Below are 18630 nucleotides of genomic sequence, written 5' to 3' on the forward strand. Positions count from 1 at the left end.
GATCTCTCTATGAGCGACTCGAGCCTCTCATTCAGAGACGCTAAACAGTTTTTTTTTTGACAGAGAGACTCGATGAGAGACGGAGACTCGAGTCTCGCTTTCAGAGACTCTGAGAGACTGAACACTTTTATCTGGGGCCGGTCCTATTAAAATTTATGTTCCTTAAGAAAACATTGTCTACAAAAGAAATTGATTTAATATCTTCTTTTCCTGAAGTTTACTGAAATCCTGTTGTGATCTCTGAATGCAACTCCTTACGAAAACAAGTTAGTGAGAGATTCGAGTCTGTCGTTCAGAGATTCGTCTCATGTTCAAAGACTGGATACGAAATGAGGATTTCTCTAGTCCCTCGTTCAGAAACGTTAAACAGTCTTTTTGACAGTCTCTCTCAGCGACACCAGAGAGACTCGATGAGAGACGGAGGCTCGAGTCTCGCTTTCAAAGACTCTGAGAGACTGAACGTTTTTATCTCGGGAAATGATAATTCATTATAATTTTTTAAAATACGTCAATAACCAAATGTATTAATTTTTTATTAGTGATTAACGGCCATTGAATATAATACAATTATTTTTTATAAGGTAATTTCAACAACACAGTAAACTAAATCAGAGAATCAGTACCTAAGCCAAAGGAACATTTGAACGTCAAGACGTCGATTATTGACAAAGTAAAATATGTGCATATTTTGTTCACTAGATGGTTGTTATGCACCTACTTTCGGTTGATAAGCTCAATTATTTAAATATGACTACAACCGCGAAACCAACATCATCACATCATAAATGTCAAATATTTAAAAACAAAACAGAAGAAAATAAAATTGAGACAAAAATACATGCATATAAATAATTTTAGAACTAATTTGAAACTCGCCCAAATTGTGGAAAATCGCCCAATAAAAATTTTTGCGCGGAAGACATGTTCTAAAATCGCTCAAATTGAGGACAAACGTCCAATTTGGCAACCCTGGTAGCACCCCATGGCGCCCATGGTTGTAAGGGGTCCCACAGTGATGAACCAAAATTAAATTGATACAATTAAAGTCATAATACTTTAGTATTGCAGTGTCCTCTGCTTAATTGCAGACCTTCTGTCATGTTTAGCAGTTCGTTCCGAACATAAACATTTTCAGTGTTAATAAAACTAGTGAAATTTTTTAGTGAAACACATAAAACTAGTTTTTCCATGCAGAATTCCATGCATACATTAATACTATGGTAGTTATGTATACATCGAGATTGTGAAATGAAATAATATTTAAGGAAACTAGCGGTTTTGATTAAATGGTGTTGCTATTTTGTAGCATCTGGAGCACAAATTGTACAAAAGTACAGAATGACAATATATAGCACGTTACCGAATGTGTATAGAAGCAGCGGTTTTATTGTTTTGAATGAGAAAATTTGTAATTGTCCTGAAACAACTGACAGCTTCTACCCTCCCCCCACGATCATGGACCTTCAAACAAAAACGAATTCGAAGCTCTCGTCATGCCAACGAAAAGAGAGAATTTCTGATGAAAAGTTTTCAGCGCGTAATATGTTAACGTCCATCTGAAATTTTGCTGGAATTAGGGAGGAATATTGTTGGGAAAATGTTAGGCGCATGCATCATAAAGCAAACGAAATACGGACCGCATGATCGTTAACGAACTTTAGAATGTGAAATGTGAAGCAAAAATCTGCTTAAATACATTGTTAATTTTAAAGGGAAATTAATGAATAAGTTACCTGTAGATCATCTTTCTTAAGGATAAATATTAATTTTCATCGCGTTGTAACGCTTTCAGGCTTGTTTCAGTGTAACTAAGGATGCAGTAAATCTTAACGAATGAAGAAGACACTCGTTTGATTAATTTCTTACAGAAGCAAGGTACACGAAACATACACAATGCTTGAAAACTTAATTAACTAAAGTTGCAAAGCGTGCAATATCTCTGCGTTTCCATTTACTTCCAATTAGTGCAATAAAATTGGTTTAAGCTAAGCATTAGGATGCTTTAGTCAACTTTACTCAAGGATTCTCGGAATTGTTTAGAGGAGTCAAAGGAAATTGCTGTTTTAAGTGATATCCAACCAAGTATTCGACTACAATTAAAATATTCACATACCTACGTGTGCAATATAATGTTCTCGTAATTTGAAGTCCTTAGGTCAAAGGAATTAAATTCGTATGTGTACTAATTCTAAAACTTCCAAATACAAGGTCTTTTAGTTACTAAGAGACTTTCTGTGAATGAAATTTAATAATTATTGCACTAGTCTATAAAATGTCATGTAGGTAGGCATAATATTAACAGAAAAAGTGAAAATAGATTATGATCTAGTCAAGCGGAAAGGGTTCCATAGTAGTACATTGTTTTCGCCATCGGTATTACTAGTGGTAACCGTTAGAGATGTTCGATTAGCAGTACAACATAAAGAAAGAGTTGGTTGGTTATATGTTATGTATTCACCTCTTATGTCTTATGTTCGTTATTTTATTTTAGTCATTTACCTTCTTTACTTTACCCTCAACAAACATTTGAAATAGAAACTCCGCTGGAACATAGTAGTAAATACTGCATCTCTCATAGCTAAAGAATAATCTTAATTTCAGTAGTTTCAAAAACAAACCTATCCATAATATGAATATTTTTAAATAACCTTATATAATAACCAGATACCTGCTAAAAATTATATAAATATCTTAGATTTTCACTTTATTAAAAATAATTAAAAATCGCAACCCACTACCGATAATAATCACACTGGTCAACCGATGGACATTTGGATCCAATACGATCCGGAAGTGGAGTGTTAAGTTGGACGTCCAAAAGAGAGTCGTTTCCTCCTTGACAAACATCCGATGCGGGCAAAATTTATTCCAAGTCGCGAAAAAAGGCCCCCGTAATATTTCATTCGAAATTCTAATAATTCTTCCGACCGTTTCCGCAGCGACAGGACTGGGACAGATAGCTGCGCAACATGGGACGAGGGGTGACGCAAAGAGCTGCTCTGTCCGACGACGACAATGCGATGGATCGAGGCTGAGATTTATACGCTGTTGCAGTCACATAAAATCAGACGCTAACGCAGTACCAAAAAATTTCGATGCACTAACATTCGATTTCACTATTAGATACAAATAGTTAAACATTATATCTAAAATATGTTCTTGCTTATCATTTCCGAGGATTCGGAATTTTCTACTACGTTATCGTTTTACACAATTTTCTTAAGACGAAATAATCGACAAGAAGCTATAATTTAATAGAAGAATCTTCCATCTTCTCTTTATGTTTACGTTTGCTTCTATTTGTTTGAGTGCATGAAGGTGGAAGGTTTAACAATCATTTGCAGTGGAATGTAGGTACTCATAGGTATATGTATTAACAGAGCTGTTAGCAAGTACTCGGTGCTCGTAATTTCCTTGAATGCTGTAAACAGCAACTTACAATTTTAGTAACGTCTTTAAGAAGGAGCCTGGAGCGCAGCGATAAGACCGGAGAAACTACTAAAAATCTTGATCTATATCCTATTTGGCTTCGTACAGGTTTCACATACATCTTCGCTCTAGTCGTATAATTCAATGCTGACAGGATATTAAAACCCATGAACAGTAAACGTCGCCTAGGTATTTCAACAAGTCGTAAGTTTCTCCATTTGCAGATTACACGAAGTCTCACCTATCAACATCTATAGTTACCTCTCGAAATCACACTCAACATGCGAAACCCGTTCCCATTACTTGGAAATTTATTATTATCGTTAACTACTGTTGGGACGGTTCTTTGAAAGGAACTTTCAAATAATAATCCGAGACGCACGCTTCTCAACCAATCAAATTTCATATTTTAATAGGAATGCTATTGGAAAGGGCGCACGTTGAACCTACAGCACGCTCTAGAAAGTACTTTAATGATTTCCTCTCGGGTTAATAGACTTTACTAATAACGTGAAAAGCGTAAGCCATCAAATTAAACCGTTATATGAGATATAAACAATCAGAACACGGGTAGCAATATCAGCAAACTACGTAATTTACCTATAGATACAAAGAGCGTACCTACTAAGGTCTCAGATGTTTAGAGGGTAAACAAATGCCTAAGGAATACTCAAATGTCGAACTTTTCGAATAACGAAAAAAAATTGATGTGTTTTACGATTGCTGGAAATAAGAAAAATCATTCTAATATAAACTTGTTCATAGAAATGTAGAGATGTATAGAGGGGGTGTACCTCGGTTGTTCTTCAATGGGGCGCTTTCCCGTTTTATGTCTAATTTTTCCATCAGAAAGGGTTAAAGTTGACCAATAATTGAAAACTTTTCCTTAATTTTTAAAAGGATTCGATTTTTACTAACTTGCGAGCATGCTGATATAATATTAAGCTCATTTTGATATAATTTCAATATTTCTCACAAACATCATACTTACATGAATTTTTTAGTCTTTCTGTAATAATCTGGGTAGGCTACCTCCGAGGCATTAGAGTGACCTTTTTCTGTAAATACGATTGAATACTACGAAAATCCCATTATCCCACGTATACTTTTATTCCCTTAATTGTTAAAATGCTCCCTTTAGACGTATCAAACTCTGTTTTCCTTTTTCTACAACCATTCATTATTTCGTAAATCAAGGACGCATTCAATTCACAAAAGAGGCGCAAAAATTTTCGAGCAGTTAACATAAACGGAAGGAAGCCCTTTCATTTTAAGTAAGTGCGGGGAAAGCGTTTGAAGAGAAGAAGCACTGACAAAATGTCTTTCCCAGTTCGGGGCAAAGTTTCCACGACAGGACATTTCCTCAAGATAAAGTAATGGTAATGTTAATTCTTCAGAAACCAACAAGGGACGAAGTAAAGTTTAGCCTGTGCAAACTGCAGTTAAAAACTTTCCGTAGATAAGATACCCGAGGTGATGGTACCGGTGGTGGCGGTGTTTATCCAACACTAAGAGAACCTTAGCGACTGCTTCAAATTTATACGTTTCCGACGAGATTTGTTGAAAAACTTTTGCTTCCTTTTAGATTTGCATACGCAGCAGCGCTGAAAGGCCGTTTACTTTCGAAAACAAATGAAACAAATATCTAAACACAAAACAACACATTCACCCCATTGTCATGATATTTAACTTAACCATAAAAGTATACAAGGAGTAGTTCTCCACTCTGGGCAACTAACGCAGTTATTTAGAACTTCTATTTGAACTATCGCACCCCGAGATAAAAATGTTCAGTCTCTCAGAGTCTGTGAAAGCGAGACTCGAGTCTCCGTCTCTCGTCGAGTCTCTCTGGTGTCGCTGAGAGAGACTGTCGAGAGACTGTGAAACAAACTGTTTGGCGCCTCTGAACGAGAGACTCGAGTCGAGAGAGATCCTCATTTCGTATCCAGTGTCTGAACGAGAGACTCGAATCTCTCGATAAGTGGTGTCTCGATAGACATGGTTAAAATTCGTTTTCGCGTTACACAGAGTATGTTTTTGTGAATTATGTACCCGAAATAAAAATGTTCAGTCTCTCAGAGTCTCTGAAAGTGAGACGTGGGTCTCCGTTTCTCGTCGAGTCTCTCTGGTGTCGCTGAGAGAGACTGTCAAAAAGACTGTTTTGCGTCTCTGAACGAGAGACTCTAGTCGCTCACAGAGAGATCCTCATTTCGTATCCAGTTTCTGAACCAGAGACTCGAATCTCTGAACGAGAGACTCGAATCTCTGAACAAGAGACTCGAATCTCTCAATAAGTGGTGTCTCGATAGATATGGTTAAAAGTTTCTAAGTTCAACATATTTCAGAGATCCCGGTCTTTCTACGAGAGACTCGAGTCCCTCAATTTTTCAGTTTTATTCATTCAATCTCTCTGTGAGAGACTCGAAACTCCGAATTAACAATTTTATCGTTCGAGTCTCTCATACAGAGACTGTGAGAGATCCATAAAAACACCTAAGCAATAACAGACTGTGAACGACTGTGAGACACGCTCTCAGAGACGCTGAAAGACTCTGAGAGACTGAAAATTTTTGTCTAGGGACTCCATATAGGGTAAAATATATTTTCGTTTTTCACTCAACAAACACATACATAAACGTTGCAACGAATTAATTCCAAACTAAACATTAAATTCGACATTCCATGTTATAAAAATTCAACCTTTATACAAAAAAATTATTTACATTTCTTCTTGGCATCGATGAGTTTTTTTATCCGCTCGTTTCAATTGTTTAATATTTCATGAGAAGTTGTGATGGAATTTAGTTTAGTACCCGCAAGTAGTTTTATGTAAAACCGTTCATTAAATTTTGTGCAAACCTTTCGATATTGACGGAGAGGAAGATTAGCAAACGCTACTGAAATTTTCCAACCAATCCTCTGGTCGGCAGGGAAGTTCAATAAGTATAAAGTTTGTTTACAAGCTCGGATTTTCATTGACCAGTGGAGCGCAATAACAAATAATATCCGATTTTAATGTCTTTAATAGAAGGTAATGCTGAATCAAATAGGTTTTGCTGAGGATGAAATACAATTAATTCATTTAGCTACTTGACTATGGATCATTACGTAATTTATTGGTTTTGTATTTAGAATCGGGAATTTTCAGCTTTGTATGTAACGAATAATGCTTTTATGCGTAAATAAAAAGGGGCGAGCGTGTTATAATGTACACGTGTAAGTGATTTATATAAAAAATTGGCTTAAACTATTGCTTTAGCTAATTACTAAACATCAGACAGATACAATTTTATTTCGAGCGGACGAATGCGAAATATTGGTTTAGTTTTGTTAAAAACTTTTACGCTTGCACCATAAAAAACTGCAGAGAGGAATTACAATTAAAAAGAAACACAAACGCATATGCAATACATATACAATAAAGCGTAGGAGCGATCTACTGACAATTTGTTGAAATGGCAATTTTCGGATTAGAGGTTGTTACTATTAGGTTAACTTCTGAAGCCTGTTAAAATGATTCCTTTTGGACATATACAACAGGGATCACACTTAGCTCATGACGTGACGCGTGACGTTAGACTTTATGGTTTTATACCCTAGTAAATTTCCTTGCTACTATCGATATAGAAGCTTTACTTCAAAAGTAAATATAAAACAAAATATCAATACCATAATTTGTAGTTCTCCATCAACAAAACCAACTCGACCTGAACGCACTATCTTCTATCGTTGTGGATAAGTACAATTTGCTGATTTTTATTCCTTTTCAGTTGATATGGAACACCAATACCCTGTTATCGTTTATATTCATGGAGAATCGTTTGAGTGGAACTCCGGAAATCCATACGACGGTAGTGTTTTGGCGTCGTATGCAGAACTTGTCGTAGTAACAATGAATTACAGACTGGGAATTTTGGGTGAGTAAAAAAAATAACGTATCTACTAAATACACAATAAAAAATTATCGATGGCTGTTAAAAGATTGTATTTAATCCTGAAATAGCTCAATATTTTTCATCTATTAAAGAAGGTGAGATATTAATTTAAAATACATCATTACTCGTTTGGTGGTTTCTCCGGTTGTATGTAATTCCTATTTTCCCGTGACGGTAAATTTTCTAAAGATATTCCACTCAGTGGTAAGAAGCATTTATCCCTGAAGTGCACAGTACGATTCCTTTGAAAATCGCTCTCAGCCTGTACAATTTCCCTGAGTAGCTTCTCGTGATGTCCAAGGGTGCCCTGGTGGATTTGTATGTAATCCTTGTGCTCTTGAATCTTTTTTGTCAAAGCTTTTCTCAAGTTACTCAATTTATTAGCTACAGTTTCTTCTAGAGGTTTGTCTATTTGAAAAGTGGACCAGCAATTTTCTTCATCCTCTCCAGCTGTTTCTGACTGATAGATCTGATATTTGTCAGTCATTTCTAAAACCTCTTTTACTGATTGTAATAAGGAAGAAACACCTTCTTCGAAATTGTAGTCAACAGCTGTGTATTTTTTTTTGTTTTACCTACTTACAATTTTGACATTCAGTGGAATATATAAAGTGACAGGTTATGAACATCATTTTCATGATTAAATCAGAAACACCTTGATTCATTTTATAATGAGCATACTTGAAGGTAGTCAATTATCAGTTACATTGTTTCTTTCAGGATTCCTTAATGCAAACCCTGTTCCGAACACAAAAGCGCGAGTAGCCAATTACGGACTAATGGATCAAATTGCTGCTCTTCACTGGATCCAACAAAATATCGCGCTTTTTGGAGGAGATCCCAAAAACGTAACCCTAGCAGGACATGGTTCGGGTGCTGCCTGCATCAACTTCCTCATGATATCACCCACCGTGATGCCAGGTCTTTTCCACAGATCTATTCTCCTCTCAGGCTCGGCTTTGTCCTCATGGGCAATCGTAGAAAATCCGGTGATGTTTGCAGTGAAACTCGCTAAAGAAGTCAACTGTACAATTCCCGAAAAGATCGACGTGGATCACGAGATAATTGTAGACTGCCTGAGAGAAGTTTCTTTGGAACGTCTTCTAAGTGCCGATATCCAGCCGCCAGCATATTTAAGTGCTTTCGGACCAAGTGTGGACGGTGTAGTAATTAAGCACGATTTCTCCAAAGAGCTGCTCACATTCTTTCGATCAAGTGACGTTCAAAGTAGTTACACGAGTGGCGCAGTTAATTTGAACATGAAACGAAGTGACACTTCATTTACACCAAAGGGTAATAATCCTTATGATCTTCTTTTCGGTGTGGTGACAAGTGAAGCCCTCTGGCGCTTTTCCTCGTCCGATATCCAAGCGGGCTTCGAGGGCGAAAGACGGGACAGGATCATAAGGACTTATATAAGAAACGCGTACACATACCATCTTAGTGAAATATTTTTTACTGTGGTAAATGAGTATACGGACTGGGAAAGGACGGTTCAGCATCCTATAAACACAAGAGATGCTGCGGTTGCTGCTCTAAGCGATGCACAATTCGTTGCTCCCTTGGTGCAGACGGGGGATCTCCTGAGTGCCAAACCACCACAACCAGGACAAGAACAAGAAGGTCCCAAAACGTTTTTCTATGTGTTTGATTACCAAACGAAAGATGGAGATTATCCTCAAGTACGTAACGATTACTTAATAAAATCATTACGCCTAATTGCTTAAGAAATTAACTTGCAACGCCTTTAATTAGAAACAGTGAGCCACTCTGTTTACCGACTTTCTAAATAATATAAATAAAGAACTGTGTCAGTACCAGAACTGTGGCATGAGTAGTACGTAAAATTTTGCTTTGAAGTTATCTGGCCGAATTATAATTCATTTCAAGCGAAAAGTAACATATAAAGTTCGGGCAAAAGGCTCTCATTTTATTCAGTTCATGATAAAGTTGGGAAAAGCAGTTAGGTGATCTGTATACCAATTTCCTGTCTTCTAATTACTTCACCAAAGTTTTGCGAATAGAGAAGCAACAAGCTGTTCGCTTTCTGACAGGGATTGTTTGTAAACAAAACTTGGAAACTCATATTACAGGACACTAATTACATTAACTTGATTTTAAAATTATCTACTTGGATTCGCTCCCCTAATTACAGCACGAACGAAAGATTAATGTTTTCCTTTCGCGATTTTCGAAAATACAGCCTACTCTATAGGTATATATACGCGAATTATAATAAATTCTGGATGAATTTCGGTATCAAAACTGACATAGAATTGTGAAGAAAGTTATATTCCCAAAGGATATTAAAGTAGGTGTACTTAAGTGAGCAATTCAACAATACTCATTATTAGGACAGTCCTGACCATCAAAACAAAAAAGTCTCATCATCATAAGGTCGTCAGTCCTAAGACTGGTTGGACACGCACCTCCGCTCCTTCTTATCCTGAGCTAATCTTCGCATTTTCCTAAAACTAAAACATCCCACATCCTTAACTACTTGTGAACAGTAATATGTAATCTAATCTAGGTCTATCTCCACTCCTCTTAACTCCTGTTTTTGCCTCTAATATGTTTCTGATTAGACCTTCATGCCTAACAAGGTTTCCTACCAACCTATTTTGCCTATTTCATATTGACTTCCATAGAAGTTCTCCTATTCTTTCTAATACCTCTTCATTTCTAACCTCCTCTATCCGCGGTATCTCTTAACCTTTCCTTTTCCACCGTCCATGTTTCGCACCCGTACAGCGCCGCTCTCCAAGCATACACCTTCAACAATCTTTTTTTAATTTCTTAATTAATCGTTCGCGAGCAAAGAATTGGCTTCTTTTTATTGAAGGCGACTCAACCTTGCACTATCTTCTGTTTTATATCCCTACTGCTTGTTCCGTCCTGACTTATCTGTCTACCTAGGTACTTAAAATCAGCCACTTCTTTTAATATTTCGTCTCCTATATTTACATTCGCTCTTTATAATAACGAAATACTTATTATTAATTTGCCTTTCACGTATATTAGTTATACCTATTATTGTTCAATCGAAAAATATTATAATACGTAATAACAAGGAAGCTCACAATAATGCCAAAAGTTTCATGTCAGTTTAGTACATCTCACTAAGAAAGTACGTATAGAGCATTCATAGTTGATCTCGTTGAGGAATTCTTAAGTACAGTTTAGAATCGAAATTCAACTTTTAAAGCGGTGGCGATCGTATAAGCAAGACAAAGTTCAGCGCTTCGACTAAAAGAGCACGTACGTAAATACTTAGACTATTAGTTTTCTCAATGGCTTTGGCTTCACTGGGTGAATATTGGAAACGTTGTGGCTAAAATCGACCCATTTATTGGTAAGCATCAGATAAGGTTTTTTAAATTCCGTGCGACCACGTTATAAACAATAGAGAAATGATCTTATTTGACAGCATGATAAAACCGTCGAACTCAGAATATATCCTGCAGGAATCGTGCCTGGATTACGTGGCGTCATGCAAGAGTCGTATATATAGCGACCGAAAAGTGGTAACATCTGCACACTTCGTGACAAACTTGGTGAAGCTGAATTTTGCCTTACTACCTACTGTTCACGATGATGACCAGCCATCTATCCGTTTTGCTTTCTTTCTCTCAATTAAAAACTTCTCAGCAAACGGAAGATTAAAATCCATTTAGTGGAGATGACGAACGGATGTGCCGGAAAGAATTTAAAAAGTTGGTTCCGAATTTATTAAAATACCTCCATAAGACGACTATACGACGCCATTAATCTTAGTGGAAACGTTAGGTTTTGCTCTGTACATGAAGAATATTAAAAAGAAAGATCAATTTGTTGCTCGTGGAACTTTTTGGGTTTGCCAAACAAATACAAATAACATAAATCAGTTAACGTGCTAGTATGCAAATTGGCTAAAGTTATGGCGGAGATATGTATGTAATGAAAGTCGGTGCAGCTACTTCGTCTAATAATACGACATGGTAAATGTCTAGATGATGGATCGAAAGAGGAGGTCTCCCCCACCACTGTACCATAAAAAGTTCGTGGCGGTCTCACCCCCATAAAAAGTTGTGGGTGTTAGGTGATGGCCCCTTCCCCCCTTCGGGTGTGGGGTTTGGGGGGATCGAAAGAGGGTGGTCACCTGAGTAAAACACCATAAAAATTTGCGGCGGTCTCATCCCCATAAAAAGTTATGGGGGTTGAAAGTTGATTATTTTGACAATTTTCGTACACTATAATTCAAATAAAATTCAATAAAAAAAATATTTTCAAGCGGGTGGAGGTGGGGGATCGAAAGAGGGTGATCACTTGAACAAAACCCGATAACCTAACCTAACCTACCCTNTAATAAGTGTATTTGGTATTCGCTATCACCGGCATGATTGCCAGGTTGTCTGATGTCAGTCATATGGCATCATTGTGGCATAATGATTTCAAATAGAAAATTTTGGCTGATTTGTATGTTTCTTTCTTTCTTAGATAAGTGATTTACACTTTGTTAGATTATGGAGCATTGCCATCAGCTTTGAGTAGTGCACATTGTTTATTTCGTGCATATTTTTTCACAAATCAAAGTCATGAAAAAGTGCGACCATCATCAAGAATGGATATATAAAGATATACAACAATGATACAAATACATTCGTACTTTTGCGTGTGTAATAACAGTCTCGCTGATGGAAACAATGCAATAACGAGCGCCAACGACCTCGTAGAATTACATAAAGTTCATTGTTGATCCATAATTTTTGGCAATTTCGTTAATTCGCTATTCATTTGGACAAAGAGCATCGAGCGATGCATTTTTGTTTGAAATGATCAGTTGAATTTGAAATTCTCCGCGATAAGCGAAATTGAATGTGGCTCCGGCGCCGGCGTCGGCTAGCCTACGTGTATCGGCTATTTAATCATTATGAGTAATGGTTCTTCTATCAGAAAAGTTTTTAATAATCGTGAAAGCCGGCACACACGTACGTGGCCGTGCCTATACAAAGATGGATGCTCATTGGCCCAAAAAATTACGGCAGCCCCTTGCTACATAACACGTAGGTAATGTATGAACACAAATGAGCGTCCAATTAGTATGCAGCCCGGTCGCGTACCAACTCTTTCTCTTTTTGCTCGTTTATTGTTCTGAACAACGGTCGAAACAATTGGTATTGCACTTTTCTTCCTTTTTTTTTTTTTTTGTTCAACTTTTTTAAATTTGCCGGCCGCTTCCAAAAGTTAGTCGGGGCTTAATTTGCAGCTGATGCAAATCTAGAGGGCCGTCCGCAAATTCCCTTTACATTATTTGCAAACGTGCAGCGCTGACTCTTGGAACGACGTGGCGCCGTATCGCGTAACATATGCGGATAATGCTTGTTCGAGTTACTCGCCACTAAATGGAACGATTTCTTGGTAAATTTATGGATAATATGATTTTGTACTTACACGTCATCCGTAGTCGGATAATGGGCAATATTCTTTACTTTAACGATTACACAATTATCCCATAAATTTAAAAAAAATGTAGAATCCATTCAAAATTTGCTGCATGTAAAGCAAAGGATAGCGCAGGGTCGAGTCGCCTTCAATAAAAAGAAGTCACTTCTATGCTCGTGAATGATTAATTTAAAAATTCGAAAAAAAAAAATTAAAAGTGTATGTTTAGAGCGCGGCGCTGTACGGGTGCGAAACATGGACGGTGGGCGCTGCAGAAAAGAAAAAAGGCTAGAAGCGTTCGAAATGTAGTGTTACAAGCGAATGTTGAGGATACCGTGGTTAGAGAAGGTTAGAAATGAACTGATATTATAAAGAATAAGAGAACAGAAGACTCTATGGAAGTCAATAAGAAATAGGCCAGATAGGTTAGTAGGACATCTTCTCGGGCATGAAGATCTAGTCAGAAACATATATTAGAGGCAGAAACAGGAGTTAGGAAGAGTAGAGATAGACATAGATTAGATTACTGTTCACAAATAGTTAAGGATGTGGGATGTTCTAGTTTTAGGGAAATGCGAAGATTAGCTCAGGCTAGGAAAACCTGAAGGTGCATGTCCAACCAGTCTTAGGACTGACGAACTTATTATGATGATGATACAGGAAGTTATATAAAATATATTTGTAGTTTGTATTTCCACAAAGACAAAATCTAAAATTTTGTTCGTGGCTTGAGATGAGTTGTCTGGTTAATTGAGTGAAGGATCCTAGTCCGATTAAAAACTTGGCACATCCTAAATAGAAGATCCTTTTTGTTTGACAAACAGTGCTCACAGCGGAGAAATTAATAAAAAAAAGAAGTCTATTTTTACTTATTCGTTCCATATAATTGCATTTATTTCAACTCGCAAACTTCACTCTCAGACAATTAAAATCTCACTGCGGGTCACAGTCAGCGGCATCACGAAGATTTTCGAGGAAACTTTTTAATTAACGTTGCCTCTGGAAGTTAGAATTAAGCCCACTTCTTGTCGACATTTAGCAGTCTAAAAATATCCTCTCGTCAGTTGAAGCGATTGAAGGACGTTCATAAAAAAATAAAGACAGTGGACGATTCCTCACGACCTTAACGAAAAGTGGTTCCAATTAGTTCCTTATGACTTCTTTATCTAAAGAACTAAACTCTTAAATCAACCGGAAAAACCTGATAAAATATAATAAATACAATAGGAAATGGTGAAAGAGCACACTCTCCAGATTTCCTCTTTTTATTAGTGCTTTGAACATATCCATTAGGAACCCTTATAATATGGTCACGTTCGTCCGTTCAACATCACTTTAAAGTCTTGACGCTCATTCATTTTTCTAAATTTCCACAAAAGAAAAGTTAGGGAATTTTACGTGAAACGCATGTGACCCATTTTATTTTACATTTCTACGTATAGGGCATTCCACTTATAATCTTTAAATTCTCTTCCGCCTCCGTTTCGCCTGTCTCGTATCTTTCGCTTTTCAATCACCTCTTATCCATTCCAACGATTTCTAAAAGGTGACTGCAAAAAGTCTTCCGCCTTATCCTCCGGCTTTGCACGAAAATGTGACTCAGAAGGATTGCCCGCCCACCAGCATTACTATAGGGTGGAAACATCCAAACTTGAAAAAATTGAAATAAAGGCAACAAAACGTTGTACTTATAGAATTTTCAAAGGCTCTAACGTGTTTATCCACCTTTCACCATGAACACCACTGACAGGTAAACATTCATGGTAATATTTAGTAAAAATGTAGGGTTAAGTTACAAAGATAGAAGAGTGATCCTTAGTTTGTATAAAGACCAACAGGCAGTTATAGAGCTAGGGACGCAACGTAGAGAAGTAAATATTAGGAAGGGAGTCAGACAGGGATGCACACTGTCACCGCTACTTTTTAATCTAAACATCGAAAACGCCATCAACATCATTAAAGACAGTACAACTGTAGGGATAGATGTGCAAGGGCAAAAGATTNCACCTTCTTCGAAATTGTAGTCAACAGCTGTGTATTTTTTTTTGTTTTACCTACTTACAATTTTGACATTCAGTGGAATATATAAAGTGACAGGTTATGAACATCATTTTCATGATTAAATCAGAAACACCTTGATTCATTTTATAATGAGCATACTTGAAGGTAGTCAATTATCAGTTACATTGTTTCTTTCAGGATTCCTTAATGCAAACCCTGTTCCGAACACAAAAGCGCGAGTAGCCAATTACGGACTAATGGATCAAATTGCTGCTCTTCACTGGATCCAACAAAATATCGCGCTTTTTGGAGGAGATCCCAAAAACGTAACCCTAGCAGGACATGGTTCGGGTGCTGCCTGCATCAACTTCCTCATGATATCACCCACCGTGATGCCAGGTCTTTTCCACAGATCTATTCTCCTCTCAGGCTCGGCTTTGTCCTCATGGGCAATCGTAGAAAATCCGGTGATGTTTGCAGTGAAACTCGCTAAAGAAGTCAACTGTACAATTCCCGAAAAGATCGACGTGGATCACGAGATAATTGTAGACTGCCTGAGAGAAGTTTCTTTGGAACGTCTTCTAAGTGCCGATATCCAGCCGCCAGCATATTTAAGTGCTTTCGGACCAAGTGTGGACGGTGTAGTAATTAAGCACGATTTCTCCAAAGAGCTGCTCACATTCTTTCGATCAAGTGACGTTCAAAGTAGTTACACGAGTGGCGCAGTTAATTTGAACATGAAACGAAGTGACACTTCATTTACACCAAAGGGTAATAATCCTTATGATCTTCTTTTCGGTGTGGTGACAAGTGAAGCCCTCTGGCGCTTTTCCTCGTCCGATATCCAAGCGGGCTTCGAGGGCGAAAGACGGGACAGGATCATAAGGACTTATATAAGAAACGCGTACACATACCATCTTAGTGAAATATTTTTTACTGTGGTAAATGAGTATACGGACTGGGAAAGGACGGTTCAGCATCCTATAAACACAAGAGATGCTGCGGTTGCTGCTCTAAGCGATGCACAATTCGTTGCTCCCTTGGTGCAGACGGGGGATCTCCTGAGTGCCAAACCACCACAACCAGGACAAGAACAAGAAGGTCCCAAAACGTTTTTCTATGTGTTTGATTACCAAACGAAAGATGGAGATTATCCTCAAGTACGTAACGATTACTTAATAAAATCATTACGCCTAATTGCTTAAGAAATTAACTTGCAACGCCTTTAATTAGAAACAGTGAGCCACTCTGTTTACCGACTTTCTAAATAATATAAATAAAGAACTGTGTCAGTACCAGAACTGTGGCATGAGTAGTACGTAAAATTTTGCTTTGAAGTTATCTGGCCGAATTATAATTCATTTCAAGCGAAAAGTAACATATAAAGTTCGGGCAAAAGGCTCTCATTTTATTCAGTTCATGATAAAGTTGGGAAAAGCAGTTAGGTGATCTGTATACCAATTTCCTGTCTTCTAATTACTTCACCAAAGTTTTGCGAATAGAGAAGCAACAAGCTGTTCGCTTTCTGACAGGGATTGTTTGTAAACAAAACTTGGAAACTCATATTACAGGACACTAATTACATTAACTTGATTTTAAAATTATCTACTTGGATTCGCTCCCCTAATTACAGCACGAACGAAAGATTAATGTTTTCCTTTCGCGATTTTCGAAAATACAGCCTACTCTATAGGTATATATACGCGAATTATAATAAATTCTGGATGAATTTCGGTATCAAAACTGACATAGAATTGTGAAGAAAGTTATATTCCCAAAGGATATTAAAGTAGGTGTACTTAAGTGAGCAATTCAACAATACTCATTATTAGGACAGTCCTGACCATCAAAACAAAAAAGTCTCATCATCATAAGGTCGTCAGTCCTAAGACTGGTTGGACACGCACCTCCGCTCCTTCTTATCCTGAGCTAATCTTCGCATTTTCCTAAAACTAAAACATCCCACATCCTTAACTACTTGTGAACAGTAATATGTAATCTAATCTAGGTCTATCTCCACTCCTCTTAACTCCTGTTTTTGCCTCTAATATGTTTCTGATTAGACCTTCATGCCTAACAAGGTTTCCTACCAACCTATTTTGCCTATTTCATATTGACTTCCATAGAAGTTCTCCTATTCTTTCTAATACCTCTTCATTTCTAACCTCCTCTATCCGCGGTATCTCTTAACCTTTCCTTTTCCACCGTCCATGTTTCGCACCCGTACAGCGCCGCTCTCCAAGCATACACCTTCAACAATCTTTTTTTAATTTCTTAATTAATCGTTCGCGAGCAAAGAATTGGCTTCTTTTTATTGAAGGCGACTCAACCTTGCACTATCTTCTGTTTTATATCCCTACTGCTTGTTCCGTCCTGACTTATCTGTCTACCTAGGTACTTAAAATCAGCCACTTCTTTTAATATTTCGTCTCCTATATTTACATTCGCTCTTTATAATAACGAAATACTTATTATTAATTTGCCTTTCACGTATATTAGTTATACCTATTATTGTTCAATCGAAAAATATTATAATACGTAATAACAAGGAAGCTCACAATAATGCCAAAAGTTTCATGTCAGTTTAGTACATCTCACTAAGAAAGTACGTATAGAGCATTCATAGTTGATCTCGTTGAGGAATTCTTAAGTACAGTTTAGAATCGAAATTCAACTTTTAAAGCGGTGGCGATCGTATAAGCAAGACAAAGTTCAGCGCTTCGACTAAAAGAGCACGTACGTAAATACTTAGACTATTAGTTTTCTCAATGGCTTTGGCTTCACTGGGTGAATATTGGAAACGTTGTGGCTAAAATCGACCCATTTATTGGTAAGCATCAGATAAGGTTTTTTAAATTCCGTGCGACCACGTTATAAACAATAGAGAAATGATCTTATTTGACAGCATGATAAAACCGTCGAACTCAGAATATATCCTGCAGGAATCGTGCCTGGATTACGTGGCGTCATGCAAGAGTCGTATATATAGCGACCGAAAAGTGGTAACATCTGCACACTTCGTGACAAACTTGGTGAAGCTGAATTTTGCCTTACTACCTACTGTTCACGATGATGACCAGCCATCTATCCGTTTTGCTTTCTTTCTCTCAATTAAAAACTTCTCAGCAAACGGAAGATTAAAATCCATTTAGTGGAGATGACGAACGGATGTGCCGGAAAGAATTTAAAAAGTTGGTTCCGAATTTATTAAAATACCTCCATAAGACGACTATACGACGCCATTAATCTTAGTGGAAACGTTAGGTTTTGCTCTGTACATGAAGAATATTAAAAAGAAAGATCAATTTGTTGCTCGTGGAACTTTTTGGGTTTGCCAAACAAATACAAATAACATAAATCAGTTAACGTGCTAGTATGCAAATTGGCTAAAGTTATGGCGGAGATATGTATGTAATGAAAGTCGGTGCAGCTACTTCGTCTAATAATACGACATGGTAAATGTCTAGATGATGGATCGAAAGAGGAGGTCTCCCCCACCACTGTACCATAAAAAGTTCGTGGCGGTCTCACCCCCATAAAAAGTTGTGGGTGTTAGGTGATGGCCCCTTCCCCCCTTCGGGTGTGGGGTTTGGGGGGATCGAAAGAGGGTGGTCACCTGAGTAAAACACCATAAAAATTTGCGGCGGTCTCATCCCCATAAAAAGTTATGGGGGTTGAAAGTTGATTATTTTGACAATTTTCGTACACTATAATTCAAATAAAATTCAATAAAAAAATTATTTTCAAGCAGGTGGAGGTGGGGGATCGAAAGAGGGTGGTCACTTGAACAAAACCCGATAACCTAACCTAACCTAACCTAACCTACCCTATTTCAAAAAAATTG

General features: G+C 37.4%; 2 protein-coding genes and 1 long non-coding RNA gene across 5 annotated transcripts in view; 1 reads left to right on the plus strand and 2 right to left on the minus strand.

Moving 5' to 3' along the window:
* LOC112904814 overlaps positions 1 to 18630 on the minus strand; it is a 353641-nt gene that overhangs the window by 298177 nt on the left and 36834 nt on the right. The gene's annotated exons all lie outside the window — the stretch shown is intronic.
* LOC108737011 (neuroligin-3-like) overlaps positions 1 to 18630 on the plus strand; it is a 241664-nt gene that overhangs the window by 185032 nt on the left and 38002 nt on the right. Inside the window, exons 4-9 of the mRNA XM_025975814.1 lie at positions 7200 to 7346; positions 8085 to 8612; positions 11471 to 11497; positions 11635 to 11661; positions 15216 to 15225; positions 15481 to 15946. Of these exons, the coding sequence (XP_025831599.1) occupies positions 7200 to 7346; positions 8085 to 8612; positions 11471 to 11497; positions 11635 to 11661; positions 15216 to 15225; positions 15481 to 15946 (1205 nt within the window). The remainder of the gene's footprint in view (positions 1 to 7199; positions 7347 to 8084; positions 8613 to 11470; positions 11498 to 11634; positions 11662 to 15215; positions 15226 to 15480; positions 15947 to 18630) is intronic.
* Positions 7398 to 14876, minus strand: LOC112904807. Its single transcript, XM_025975804.1, has 2 exons — positions 14793 to 14876; positions 7398 to 7892 (listed from the first exon to the last, which is right to left on the minus strand). The coding sequence occupies exon 2, from the start codon at positions 7849 to 7851 to the stop codon at positions 7486 to 7488; it is 366 nt and encodes a 121-aa protein (XP_025831589.1). The 5' UTR covers positions 7852 to 7892; positions 14793 to 14876; the 3' UTR covers positions 7398 to 7485.

This window comes from Agrilus planipennis, unplaced genomic scaffold, assembly GCF_000699045.2.
Source record: "Agrilus planipennis isolate EAB-ADULT unplaced genomic scaffold, Apla_2.0 scaffold98, whole genome shotgun sequence".
Taxonomy (NCBI): Eukaryota; Metazoa; Arthropoda; class Insecta; order Coleoptera; family Buprestidae; genus Agrilus; species Agrilus planipennis.